The sequence below is a fragment of the Schistocerca serialis genome, chromosome 1 (genome assembly GCF_023864345.2).
Source record: "Schistocerca serialis cubense isolate TAMUIC-IGC-003099 chromosome 1, iqSchSeri2.2, whole genome shotgun sequence".
NCBI classification, from domain to species: Eukaryota; Metazoa; Arthropoda; class Insecta; order Orthoptera; family Acrididae; genus Schistocerca; species Schistocerca serialis.
Genome location: NC_064638.1, coordinates 827,519,101 through 827,534,198, shown reverse-complemented (window position 1 = coordinate 827,534,198; position 15,098 = coordinate 827,519,101). Strand labels below are relative to the sequence as shown.

General features: G+C 35.9%; 1 protein-coding gene across 1 annotated transcript in view; it reads right to left on the bottom strand.

The window, feature by feature from the left end:
• LOC126484618 (centrosomal protein of 290 kDa-like) overlaps positions 1 to 15,098 on the bottom strand; it is a 209,353-nt gene that overhangs the window by 127,490 nt on the left and 66,765 nt on the right. The window contains exon 13 of the mRNA XM_050108205.1: positions 2,583 to 2,768. Within this exon, the coding sequence (XP_049964162.1) occupies positions 2,583 to 2,768 (186 nt within the window). The remainder of the gene's footprint in view (positions 1 to 2,582; positions 2,769 to 15,098) is intronic.

Here is a 15,098-nt window from a genome sequence, read left to right as displayed (position 1 = left end):
CCACCCCTCCAGCATTTGTTTCTCTGAATTACACAGATGAGAGCTGTCCTTGCTATACATTCCTCAATCACACACACACACACACACACACACACACACACACACACACACACACACACACCTCCACCAACTTGCCAATAATACACTCTCATACATTGAAAAATACAATACATTGCATTTGTAAACAACAATCCACTTCAATGTCGTGATTTCAAAATTTCCATGCAAATATAATAACTATTTATATAAGTGGTTATACGGGCAATTATCATCAAATAATTATTGTTAATATTAATAGTGATCATTGAAACAATTATAAATGGTAAACTGAAAATTAGGTGCAAGTAAAAACCTTTTCTGTTAAAACTGAAACCACTGGAAAAATTTTGTATTTTCAACTTCATGTTCTTGGCAGGAAAACAGGTTATTATGTCAGATATGTGCTTGTGCAAGTCATAAGTTTGACCTTGTGACGACTGGTCATACTGTGAGAATAATTTATTGAAGGAGTTAAAAAAATGTGGAAAGTTCAAGAAAAATGCTGTAACATTTCATTTAATAGATATAAAACCCAGAAACAAGCAGAAATGTCATACCTTTTAGACTAAAATTGTGCCAACAATAACATAAAGGTGGAATGGATAGGAACCAGAATTTAAGTAAAAGAAAATCATTTTAATAACATCAATTTAAAATTCATGAACATTCTAATTTCTACTTCTTAACAGAAGCTGGCAAAGTTTTGTCTAGCTTATGTGCCTCTTGACGACTCAGCACCTCTACTATTGTTACCTTTACTCTTGCACTAGTACTTTGAAATAACACATTTGGACAAATAATTTTTATATTTTTTTAGGAATATTCTTATACATATTGAGGCACTCCAAAAGTTTTATGGAAGAAATACAAATTCCATATCTATGTCTCAAAGTATTTTCCTCCAAAATGCGTTCATCTGTGCACTCTCTCAAGTAACTTAGTGAATGCTCCATGAAAAGCTTCCTAGAGAAAATATTCTTAAATGCTTAGTGAGTCAACAATGGCTTCTTGTGACTTAAACCAATGAATATGGATGGTTTCTTTCATTTTCAGCAAGAGGAATAAATAATGCGGGGCCAGATCTGGACTGTTTGTTGGACATTGAAGTATTTGGACTTGAGAATGCTCAGGGAAACTTTTGCCTTCATATATGTTGTGATTCCACATCTGCTTCTCTTGGTTTCTTTTGCTATGTGTAGTAGGAGACATTAGAAGATACAAATCTTTGGTTACTGTCAAATATTTTTCAAGCATGATTGTGGCAGTCTACCCCTTAATGTATTGATTAAATATTTTCCACTTACTCCTTGTTCTCTTCAGTTTAGTTGAAGTTATCAATGAAGAAGATTTGGATATATGAATGCCATTACGCTCTGCATCAAACTGGCACTTTGCATCAATATGCAATGACAAGTGACTTTTAATCATTTTAATGGCAGACAGTTCAACAATAGAGTTCAGGAAAGCCTGTATTGTGTGCTAGGCACTAAATGTTAGGGAAATTCTAGATGGAACTTAACTGTCTAATTATTTCATTCATATTTCAGAATGTAAAATTATTTTCATTAGGTAGAGTATTACTGAAAGTCTATACAACAATGTAATGTACATGGTTCTCGTATATTCATCACCATGTCACAAATCGAGTGGTTGTTGAGCGAATGAACACATATTACAAGTGTGGGTAGTACTTTCAGCTGATAAAACTCATTGTTACAGAGCAGAAACAGAGTTGATTATGTCATGTGGAGCTTGCAGAGTATCTAACTTAATAATACAAGTAAACATTTCAAAGAACAGTAACAGTGGAAGTAACAACAGGTGTCATGAAGTGAAATAGCAACACACCTATATTCTGTACTGTACTCTCAAAATCTTCTGTTCATGAATTAGATAGAATGGTACTCACCAAGTGAGGAACTACTAGATATGAACACAGACACATGCAAAGTTCAGCAAGTGTCTTCTGGAATCCATTAACATAAAATATATTTTTTGTATACTGTACCTTTCATTTCTAAATCATTTCCTTTTTTATGTAATTACAAAATGGTGGAAGTCATGGGTGTGTGAATAAAAGAAACACTAAATGTAATTTCTCAAGCAACCAGTTCACATATAAACACTATAAAATTTTAAAAATTCTGTACATGTAAATGTTGTTTCAACTTAATTGTTACATTCCTGATACTTGCAACAATGCTTTAAGCTGAATGCTTGTAATACATCATTATTTTCAAAGAGCGACATTCTCAAACTTTTAAGGGTGTTTCTTATATTCGAGAATTTACCTTGTCAATAAAGTGTGTGTTTTAGGAAGCAACAAATAATAATATTTTGAAGCCATTAATTGGTAGTTCTCCTTCCAAGATGAGCAATAACTAAGATTCAGGGTATGAGGATTATAAGATGTGATGTGATGTCCAAATGTTGTAAATCATTAGTGACACATGATACGAATGTCTAATGATAGTTTGTTGCAAGTGAATGTAAACTTTCTCACATTACACTGTCACAACTAAGCACAAACAAACCATAATTACCATCTTGCTTTTGAATACTATCCAGAATCTCATGCATTCCCTTTCTTAATGCTTCATTTTCTTCTGTCACAGCCTGCAACTTCTCATGCATTAAATTTGCTTCTTCCTCTGATGCTGCAACATTAATCTGTTCCAACAGCATGTCTTTGTGATCTTGGGTGCTCTTGTAACTCAACCTCCGTTTCCCTGGGGAAACAAAAAGTTAAAATTTCATAGGGTTATGGTCAGTGACAGTAGACATCACAGGACTTTTACAGTTCCACAAGACAATCTGTTCCAACATTATCAAATCTCACTTCATTATTGTATTTTAATACTACAAAACTGCACCATGAACTTATCACCAATAAAATAAAATTTCAATGTTTTCATATATGAATTTGTTGATCAATGTGTATTTAATGGGGATAAATGACATAGAGGATTTTCACCATGGACTACTGGGAAAGCCAAGTCTTGCAATATCTTGATGTGACTGCTTCACCATGGCATAATGAAAGGTCTCAAGTGAAACTTGGAAACTCTGATGATGTCACTTTTACTCCAAATTATATATATTAAAATAATAATAATAATTATTATTATAATAATAATACACAGGCAGCCAATGAACTTTTATTTATAGAATGTATACACTTGTCCTTGTTTTTTAGGTACTCCAAATAAATAAATAGTTATTGAATCTGGTCATCACAGCTACAGATATTCAGGCTTCCCCCAGACATTGGTAATTCTAAATGAATCACTGTTCTCTTCCTGCTTTAGTTCACAAACTGTGAAAACAGCATTTTTAATTCTTACATATGTCTTACTTAGAGCTATCAAAACTTATAAAATCTGGGATGGAATAACAACATGTATTGGATAGATTGCCACTCACCACATAGAGGAAGCTTAAAGCATAAATGGTGACATTTATTAGTAGACTGTCAGATATACACTGATGGAAAAAAAGGTCATAGCACCAAGAAGGAGTTGTGCAACATAAATGTAATTTGGTAGGCAAGTTTCAATATCTGAAAGATGATGCCTACTCGAGTTTCACACAAGACGCATAATAGTGGCACTAGCTGTGCCACTATGAGGATGCTGTAATGGTTGTGAGCATTAGTTACCTCTGAGATTGGACGTAGCGAGTTGATGATACTCAAGAATATCTTTAAGGCAACAAAGATGCCTTTATAAATACCTCCCCGAGTTTGAACGAAGTCGTGTAATAGATCTATGAGAAGCTACTTGTTCCTTCACCGATATTGTGGAAAGACTTGGCAGGAATGTATCCACTGTAAATAACTGCTGGCAGTGATGGTCATGAGAATGTAAGGTTGAAGGAAGATCAGGTTCTGGATAGCCACATGGCACTACTGAGAGGAAAGACCATCGTGTTTGGCATAAGGCTCTGGAGCATCATACTGCATTTGCAGCAGCAACTGCCACCATAGTGACACAACAAACTTCTGAAAATCAGTTACTTCAAGGAAAGCTCCGAGTTAGGTGCCCTGTAGCATGTGCATTCCACTAACCCCACACCAAGGCCATTAGCAACTTCATTGGGGTCAAGGAAGAGCTCACTGGAGGGCAGAGTGGAGGTGAATTGTGTTTTCTGATGAAAGCTGGTTCTGCCTTGGTGCCAGCAATGGCTGTGTGTTGGTCAGAAGGAAGCCAGTTAGAGTCTGCAACCAACCTGTCTGTGTGTTAGATACACTGGACACACACCTGGAGTTATGGTCTGGGGTGCGATTTTGTATCACAGCAGGAGAACTCTCGTGGTTATCCCATGAACACTGATTGTAAATTTGTACAATATTCTGGTGATTTGACCTGCTGTGGTGTCATTCATGAACAGCATTCCAGGAGGTGTTTTCCAACAGAATAATGTTTGCCCACATAGTGCTGTGGTAGCCCAATATGCTCTACAGGTGTCAACATGTTGCCTTGGCCTGCTCAATCAGCAGATCTGTCTCCAGTCAAGCACATATGGGACATCAGGGGACGACAAATTCAGTGTCATCCACAAATCCTGTATTGACCAACCAACTGCAACAGGCATGGAACTCCATCCCACAAACTGACATCTGCCTCCTGCACAACACAATGCATGCATGCTTGCATTCAATATTCTGGCAGTAACACCAATAATTAATGTACCAGCATTTCACATTTGGAATGGCTTATCTTGCACTACATTAACCTGTGATCTTGTGATATTGATCACTTAAATATGTTGCCTAGACAAATGTATTCTTGAACTCTCACACACAAGGCCATTGTCATCTCCCGATGCTGTGGCCCCACTTTTAAATTTTAAATACCCCTGTCTGTCACTTAATGCCTCCTCTGTGTGGTCAATAGCAATGCACTAATTCACATTGTTGTTACTTAGAGCTGTGCAACACAGCTTCTAACAGTTTTTTATTTTTTTCAATTCACTTATATTTCACTTCAGAAAAAGTTTTCTCCTTTTAGGATATTAATATCTCACCCTCCAACCAATTTAATTTGTAGTCCCATTAGCTTCTTGAAAATATGTTTTAACATGTTAACAAATGAGTGGACTTCATTTTCAATAAGTATTGTAACACTTTTCTTAAAACTTGATTTTAACAACTTTGGATGAACTAATTTTCATAATTAATGTACACTACATCCCATTAGCTAGACTCAGAATACCCACATGATACAGTTATGTGAGTGCTAGAGTCAAAGTTTTAATTGCCACTTTAAAAAAAACTAAGTTACATAGTTAATTGTTTATTTGCAGATAGATGTCTGCAATCCTGGTACACTCTGAAATCCATGTGCCGTAGAACTATAGAAAAGCCAAAACATAATGGTGGAACACAGTGATAATGTGAAGTATCATGCAGTAATTCATTTTCCGTATTTAAAAGGATATAATTCAGCTGAGTTGGTGAAAGTGTACAGCAACAATGCACTATCATATGACATGGTGGTTAGATGGTGTAGATGCTTCTGGTATTATCAAAAAAGTCTGAATGTCAAAGAAGTAAGTGGCAGACCATCTCTCTGTGAAGAACAAGTGAAAATCAGTCATGAATCAGTTTTCAACATCCTGCATGACATTTTGAACATAAAAAACATAGCAGCTGGGCTCCTTGACTACTCACACCCATTCATGATGGATCGAGGCAGCAGTGAAAATGTTGCAGCTGTGTCAAGACAATGCAGATGGCTTCTTGAGCCACATAATCACCATAGACTATCACTATGACCCTGAGACAATAGAGCAAAGCAGGTATTGGAAACATGTGAATTCAATATGCTGACATATCAATGAAAATAATCAATGTTTGAAACTGTAATATAATTAGATATACAGTGGAACTTCAATTTTACATTCCCTGATTTTATGTTTTTCGAGATTCTACATCATAAATTCATAGCCCCTGTGAAAAACCCTTAAGATCAATGCTAAAACTATTGACTTTTGATGTGAGTGAATGAGTTATAAAAGGCAAAAAACAGAGGGTTTGCACCATGGGTCATGATGGTGGAGTTAAGGGAATATTTTAGGCCACTGCGGAGAGGGAAGAAGTGAGAGAGGAAATGCTGTCACAATCCACAATCGCCATTGCCAACACAACTTGCTATGTTTAGCTTCACCGCGCTATTACAATACGACTGCTGCTAAATTGTGGCAGCAATGGAAAAACAGGCAGTCAATGCCAAGAATTCTGGACTGAGCCAATATGTGATGAAGGGGCCCAGGCAACACCTTTTCTGGTGCCACTAATAACTCAGACTCATCTTTTTGCACGTATTTTTGATGTAATGTATTCAGTAACAAGATCGATCATCAAGCTTTTAAATTTCAATGCTGAATCTCCAAGAATATGTTTGGTCAGAATCAAGGAAACACCTGTTTCTGGCTAGTGAGCTCTTATTAGGTGGTGACTAGTTACATCATCCAACAGCGAATGCAGCCACCACACCACACTAACACACGTATTAAGTGTATAGACATTAGCCTATGAAACACTCAAAAATTCCTAAAGTACTGGATTATAAAGTATAAACAGGCAAAGAAGCTATAAATCAAAGTTGGTGCAAGAATTTCATTCTTCTCTTCCTAGGTAGCAATTTCACCAACACTCATAATGTCAACTGACATAATCAAATCGCAAAACCATAAACAAACAAGAAATAAATTTCAAAATTTTACAGCATATAATGGATGTATTAGGGGAAAAAATGGGTTTTGGCACTATTAATACCATACGGTGCGTAACTGGAAGGACTATCACTTTCTCTAATGATGTACGAGGTAATTGAGCCATTTCCCAACACCCTGCTGCCACAAACTATACCTTAAAACACATTGTTTTGAGAGTTCTTTCATTTTGATCTCACCCTGGAAAAAAATTGTACCGTACTGGTTAAATAAACTGAAACTGTAAAAAACAATGAAAACTGCCGGATTACATCATCTCAGATGTTGCAACATCTTGGATGTTTGTTTTCCACCTGTAGCAAATTCTGTATATAGCATGGTGATGTCATGCTACCGCCGTTGCTTCTAGCATATAGAGTGATAAACAGCTTACTTGACAGCTTGCTCCAAAGTACGGCTGATTTGATCAGTATATAGCAAATGGACTGGCTGTGGCTTCCACTTAGGTTCAATTTATATAGTTATACCTCATACACCCTTCACTACCTGTACATTAATTTTAGTTACAGAAGTTCCATTCGGAGCCTGTCGAAAGAATCCGGAACGTATTGTGCCTCTATCGACTGCATCCAACTTAGGCTACTCCGTTTGCTACGTGCAGCACCACAATTAACAGGACATGTTCAGTCAACAGTTGTACAGGGACTTGTTCATCTTTGTTGTAGTCCTCAATGGTGTTTAATATGTTGTGGTTACAGAGGGATTATTATAAATTTAACAGATTGCTGGGACAGAGAAGCATTGAAATCACAGCAGTCTTAACTTTCTTTCATATTCATTGGTACAAATAAGTACCACTAGTGAAGAAAAACTTGTGTGTATATTTGTGCTTTCGTGAAGCCTGCTTCATTTACACTACAGGCTGAAGACTTTGAACTGCAAACAGAATGCACTGGCAATACTGTAGAATGCTCCACTTTGACTACTCAGCACAATGAATGAGGAAAAGTTTACAAGCATTACTAGAGATCACTGCAGTTGAGTCACCACAGTACGCTGCACTGCCATTGGCTACAGAAGGAAAACACACACCCTCCAATGTCTTTCACCACACTTTACAGTTTTGGTTTAATTCACCATGTCCATCAATTTTGCTTTTTTTTTCTGGCTGTGCACAAAGGAAAGATCTCTCAAAAAGATGTGTTCGCAGTATGTAGGAAAATAGCATGAATATCTTATACCCAAATATCAACTTGAATTTTTTTATAGGTTTTTATTTGCCATTACACATCAGCAATTTCTTTAAGAACTGATGAAACTCATTACGCAAATTATTGAATAAACATTGTGTTGTACATTTAATTTCCTTACAAGTTTTAATCACACATGACAATTACTTATGTTTTGGCTCATGCCTTATGGGTTTCACTATTTACCTTGATTCTGTATTTTCCTCAATTTTGAGTTTTTTATGTCTGGACTGCATGAAAATGTAAAACAAGGGTTCCACACATTAAAAATCTACTCACCAAGCAGTAACAAGCTATGGAAATACGTAAGTACCATTTGTGAAGGAAACTTGTGTATATACATGCTTCTTGCAAAAGCATCGAGTTGAAAGGAAGAGGCATGAAGAAAAAGGACTAGTGAGGTTTAGAAAATCAGAGAGTTATAAGACAGTCACCAAGAACCTTGGGTCAGAGGAGACTTACCAGATGGAATCAGAAGTAAAGAGAGCTAACAGGCACCAACGATCAGTCTTTCCTGCTCAACAAATTTGGTATGTCTCCCCTGACCCAGGGTTCTGAGTGACTTTTCTGTAACTCTCCCATTTCCTAAATTTTTTGAGGTCTTTTCCTTCATCACTCTTCCTTTCCCTCGAACTTCTCTGCCAGAAGAAGGTACCACTGTCTTTGAAAACTTGCATATTTCAATGTATTTTAGTGTATTCTCCTGCCGCCACTTGGTGAGTAGAATTTTTATGCATTCAATATATTATATCTTGAAAAATATGCTGATGTTTTTTGGGACTGCTGTGGTGCAATGGACAAACCATCACAATAGCATACTACTGAAATATGCTGATGAGGTTACGGGTGAATGTCAAGATGAAATATTACAGGAAACTGTATTTTTACTGCACGACAATACACCATCTCATTTTGCACAGGGCACAGGCTGCTTCTACTTGAGCCTGACATGGCATCCAGTGACTCCTTCCTCTTTCCTCAGGTTGAAGAAACCCTTGCATGACAATCATTTCCAGAATAGTATTGACAAAGGTTGATAAGTGTTTCTTGTTTTGAACTGTACAACAACAATAAATGTTTCTTGTTTTGAACTATACAACAACAGAGTCATATGTGAATTGTCATCTTACTTCCACATGAAAATTTCCAAGGATATACAATCTAAATGATTTGAGGTCTCAGAGATTAGTACGGAAATATCAAGAGAATAGATCCATGCTTGGTAAGAAAAGATCTATAAATCCAAGTGTTTTAACCAATAATAAAATCTTGTAACCTTGGAAAAGTGCCAAAGAAAATCATTGCTACATTTAGCACTTCAGACTGTTGTGTCAGTAACATCCACTTACAGATTCATGCACAAATTCAATCTGAAACCCTACAAAGTAACAGTAGTGCACTGATTGACCAACTCAATTACTGCTCATACAATGTAGGCTTTCACGGCCAGTATTGTCTTCACTTAAAACTTCCAGGCTGATAGGCTGTGGTCGATGTATAAAACTCTCCCCTGATGTTTCGTCTCTGACTGCAGGAGACATCCTCCAAGGTGCAGTGCTTTACCTCAAGAGTGTCTCCCAAAGTCAGAGATGAAACATCAGGGGAGAGTTGCATACATCGACCATGGCCTATCAGCCTGGAAGTTTTAGTGAAGTTAGTTACTGTTGCTAGGTTTCAGTACTGATGACACTAATGTGTACAGAAAAGTATTGTCTCGGAGTGAACGTAGGAGGATTCAGGATAAGCTGGATAGAATTTATATTTGGTATGATAAATGGCGTCTTGTTCTAAATGTTAATGCAGATGAGAAGAAAAAACAATACTGGAATGTTCAAATACAGTATTAGTGGTGTGCAGATGAGAAGAAAAAACAATACTGGAATGTTCAAATACAGTATTAGTGGTGTACTGCTTGACACTGTCACATCAATTAACTATCTAAGAGTATTAAAAGAAACAAGCATGTAAGGTCTGTTGTAGGGAAGGCAGTTGGTTGACTTTGGTTTCTTGAGAGAATTTGAGACAAGTGTGCCTCATCTATAACAGAGACCACATACAGAATACTTGCATGAACCATTCTCAAGTACTACTCCTTGTTTGTGATTCTCACCAGGTCAGATTAACCCAAAGTCAAAACAATGTGAAAAAATATACAATTTTATTTTTTCACAAAATTAACATTAATTAGCATAATAAGCAATATATATAAGTGGACACTGGTCAAAAGTAAACACTCAAATGTTTTACGGAGGCAGTTTCACTTTAGAATCTAATTTAAACTTTTCACAGAAATAACCTTAATTATCATAGTAACTAACAAATACAAGAAGATACTGGGAAAAAGTAAATGTTTAATTGCTATAAGGTGGTAGTTTCATGATTGAATCTCTAGAGAGCACAGTTTTCAACCACCTCTCATTTCATACGATATATTTGAATGCAAATTCTCAGTTTTCTTAGATGCAATCTCACATCTAAAAATTTCCATGAACTCATAATGTCTAGAAGAAATTATAGTCCTAAATAACAGGCAGAAATGGGTCTAAAATATAATAAGTTTTGTATGAAAACTAGAAGTTGCCCCACTAGCTTTATTTCAAACCGCTTAAAAAGTCATACTTACTTCACTGTCAATGATCTCAATACAGCCACTATAAAAAGAACTGTGTTGCAATCTCCTACAATCACATAGCACATCTTGAAGCCAAATGTTGCTTTGAACATTATAAGTAAATGCTACAATGCACAACATTCAAAGAAGTACCTCAGTGTGTCACCATGTGTCCCTGTCTTGCAATAGCATTGGTGGTTTCACTCTGAAGGCACTGATACTTCAAAAGAAAATAAATAAAATGGTGGTTTCAGGCAGAAAACACTATTGCTCAAAGGTTTAAAATAAATTATTGAAGTAATTTACAAGTTTTCAGCTAGATTTGTTATCGGAAGATTCAATCAACATGTGAATATTATGGAAATGCTCCATGAACATAAATAGGAATTCTTTTCACAAAACACTATGGAGAATGTTGACAGAGCCGGCTTCTGCAATACAGTGCACAATGATCCTACCGCCACTAGCACGTATCCTGCGTAAGGATTGCAAAGACAAGATAAGAGATAGCAGGGCACATACAGAAGACTATAGGCAGTCATTTTTCTCTCACTACATTTGCAAGAGGAATGGGAAAGGACATAGCTAGCAATGATACAAGGGACACACCATGATGCTCCATATTGTGGCTTGTGGAGTATGTCTATATAAATAGATGCAGAATATGATTATTATCCCCTTAGTACAAGGATACTCAAGGTATGCAAGGAATATCCAGCATGATCCCATGCTATCTCAACTAAATAGTTTTAATAATACCAAATCAATTGTAATTATTCTGAGTGATGATAATAAAAGACATTCTTTTCAAGTATGACGTCCACTTCAATAATAAAATGTTGGCATGTTTTCCAAAATAGTATCCTAAAGCAATTAGTTACCTACACTGATAACTCCAAATCTACTGGCTTGGTTGGAAGTGAGTCATACATTCTGTTTTGCAAAGGACTAGTTTATTCCAGTCTTCAACAGTGGTAAGCATCATGACTAAGGTACTCATATATACTAGAAGCACTACTTTTTGGTTTAGGATGACAACAATGTCATGCATTATAAAATTATGAGACACAATTGCTGGGCAGTAGTTTCAGAAGGTAAAACATCTGAACTGCAAATAGGCACATACAAAAATGCATAGCATCACCCTACATTTTGGAACTAATAGTTCCCTCCTATGGGAGAAGAGAGGGATATGTTGGGGAAATTTAAAAAAGAAGGCCAGATCATTTGTACTCCAAGATGCAAATGACACATTTGTTTTGAGGATGAACTCTTCTATGGAATTGTCAAGCACATATGATTTCAGTTTGCATTTGGCATTAATTTTAGTATTTGATAAACTCGTTACTTTACGGTATAGATAAATGAAGATTATTACAGCTGAAAATCTCACTTCTTTCCGTGCCACTAAGGCTGAGTGAAGGGTAGTTCAGCCATTTCTCCTTTCATTATTACAGTTAAGAAACTTACCATTGTTTTAGAACTGCTATTGACTGAAACTTTATAAAGAAGTAAATTTACTGTGAGGGTGTTACCAGTATGCCCAACAGTTTGATGAGCTGTCCCCAAGAGGCTCTAGAGTGGTTTCACATATTATCCTTATTACATGCTTCTATGTAACAAGTATTTTTTTCCTCGATGATGAGTTACTCTACACTATGATGCCTTAAGATATTAATGACTGAAAATAAAAAAATTAAGTCAACTTTTTAACATTTTCTTCTCCAAAATCTGGTATTATTTAAAATGCGAAAGTTTCACAGCTGAAGAAGATATATAACATGTGATATCCTGTTTAGATTCCTATAAACATTTAACATATTGGAATATTCAGTTTTATTTGTTAAGTCACCCTTATGCAATATTTCTAATGCCGTGACAAAATCTTTGCAGTACAAAATTGCATTTATTGTGTTTTATCCAAATTCCCCAAGAGTCCATTTTCAGATAAACACACATTAATTTTCAAGAAAATTATATTTTCAAATGATGAAGTTTCTCCATTAGACTTGATATTAATACTTACATTATCAGCAGGGAGAACTATTTCTTCTTCTTGGATATATTATGGCAAAACATTTTCATATAATAACAAGAAGAGACCCAATATTGACTCCTGAGGTACACTTGTAGCAATTATTCCCCATTCTGAAGATGCTGTTTCATTGTGTCTTAATTTTTTAGTTAGCTAAGATGAAAACCAGATCTAAGATACCATAATATTTGAGCTTTTCTGGGAGATTACTGTAAATTCACAAGCAAATTCTTTTGAAAAGTCACATAAAGTACCAGTTGGGAATATTCTGCCATTTAAGTTCTTGCATAATTAGATTCCTTAATTCAAAAATAGCATGTTCTGTGAAGAGACCAGTTTTGAAATCCAAACTGAGACCTAGTATCTTGTTTTGAAAGAGGTGTGTTGTGATCCTGGCATACAAAACCTTTTCTGGTACACTCGAGAAAAGGATAGCTAATGAGCATAGGTCAGTAATTACCAATATCTGTCTCACTACCTTCCTTGTATAGGGGTCTGATAATAGCACATTTTAATCTGTCTAGAAATATTGCCTTGGTAGTGATTCATATGATCATTCATTCATTCACACATCTGATTGAGAAAATTGCACGTATGCAAAGAATAGGATGTTAATCATTTACTCACAACATTATCAATTCCATGAGTAATTTCACTTTGAGGGAGTTAATTGCATTCTTCATTTTGTTTTTGGCAGAGCACATAGTAACTGTGATTTGCCTGCATATAGGTAGAATTGCTTCTTGGAACCATTCTACTGACTGATGACTTCAGCAGTTTAGTCCCATAGTGCTCAGAGCCATTTTGAACTATTCTACTGATGTATGAGCCAATCTTCTGAGCTACTTCATGGATGTAATTATTCATTCATTCACACATTGTGACTGACTATGCTGCACATATGTGAAGAATAGGATTTTAGTAATCAATATTGTCAACTCCATGAGGAATTTTGGTTTTCAGGGAGTTAATTACATTTTTAATTTTGTTTTTGGCAGGGCAAAGAGTAGCAGAGATTTGCCTGTAAGTGGGTGGCATTGCTTCTTGAATGAGTTCCATTGATTTATCCCTTGAACTGTCCAAGTCAATCTACAAAGCTATGCAAAGAAGTGTTATTAAAATTTGTTGGCTATCAGACAATTACATTTTAATAATTGGCTGTTTTCCTTAACAACAAAATCCTCAAAGCTATTTTCGAACACAGTCTGTCATAGTCTGTGAGTCATGTTTGATAATGACACCTCACGACGTTTTTCTTCCTGAAATGGACAAAGTTCATTTATAACCACCAAGTATTCTTTATCAAATCACCTTCCATGAAAGGGAGCAAGGACATTGATAAACAGAATGCAATTTTGTGGCTCATCCACACAGTGCACTAATTGATTTTTCTCTTTCTTCACCCTATTTAGATAGCTTCATTTTAAGTTTTGAGACCTCGTGTACATTCTCAGGTCCTTTACATTTTCTGTTTCCTTGTTCTTTAATGTGGTAAGACATGAAGAGCCCTTGTAAACTGAACTTCCTGAAAGTATTCAGTGTCTTACAATACACTAAAGATTTTGCACACTCATCTTTTTGTGTTAAATGATGACATTTCTAGTGCTGTGGATTGAGGTGAAGACGGAATTACACAATGACAACTTGCCATTGCTGCTATTAAATTGCACCACTGTCAAAACTGAGCCTCCCATATTTCACAGTTAGCGCTGGTCCCATGCCGTTGCGACCACATGATATGCGTGCATTTCCCTCACTCCCCTTCACATCACAACTGCTCTCCTCATGAACAAAAGTGTCAGCAGGTGCAAATGCTCATGCTCAAAATCAGTGAGTTGTTACGTTCTGTTGTAAAGAAATAAGAGATTCATTCATTTTAGTCCTCTACTGTTTGAAGCATCACAGAAAACACATTCAAACAATTTCTTTTGTGTGAGACACTTCATTTATATGGACTTATTTTAAAGCAGTTTGTCGGAATGAGGTATTTAGTCTACAAAAAGCTCACTTCTCACGGCTGTAATCACAGGAATTTAACCACTGGTAATGATGTCCCACCCCTTATATTTTCAACCATAAGTTCAATTAATCACACTAGGTCATCAGACCATGTCTAGTGTATCTCCATCTTAAAGTTGCAGCAACTACTACAGAGCTTACATGAATGCCACCCAAACTCAGCAGCAAATCAGTCAGTACCTAGTTAACTTGCCTGATGGGTTTGTTCATCCTGGATTTGATTTGATTCGATTTGATTTTTTATTGGTCCAGTTTTATCATACAGCACAAATTGTACAATTGATATTGGACAGGTCAAAGATAAGTTACAATAATACATAGTGTTAGCAAAATAGTAGGCAAATTAAAAATAGGTAGCTATTACAATTAATTTTGTTATGTATTCAGAAATTCTCTGGCAGAATAGAAACAGTGCTTTATCAGAAATGCCTTTAGTTTAACTTTAAATATTGGATGAATAGCATTTTTT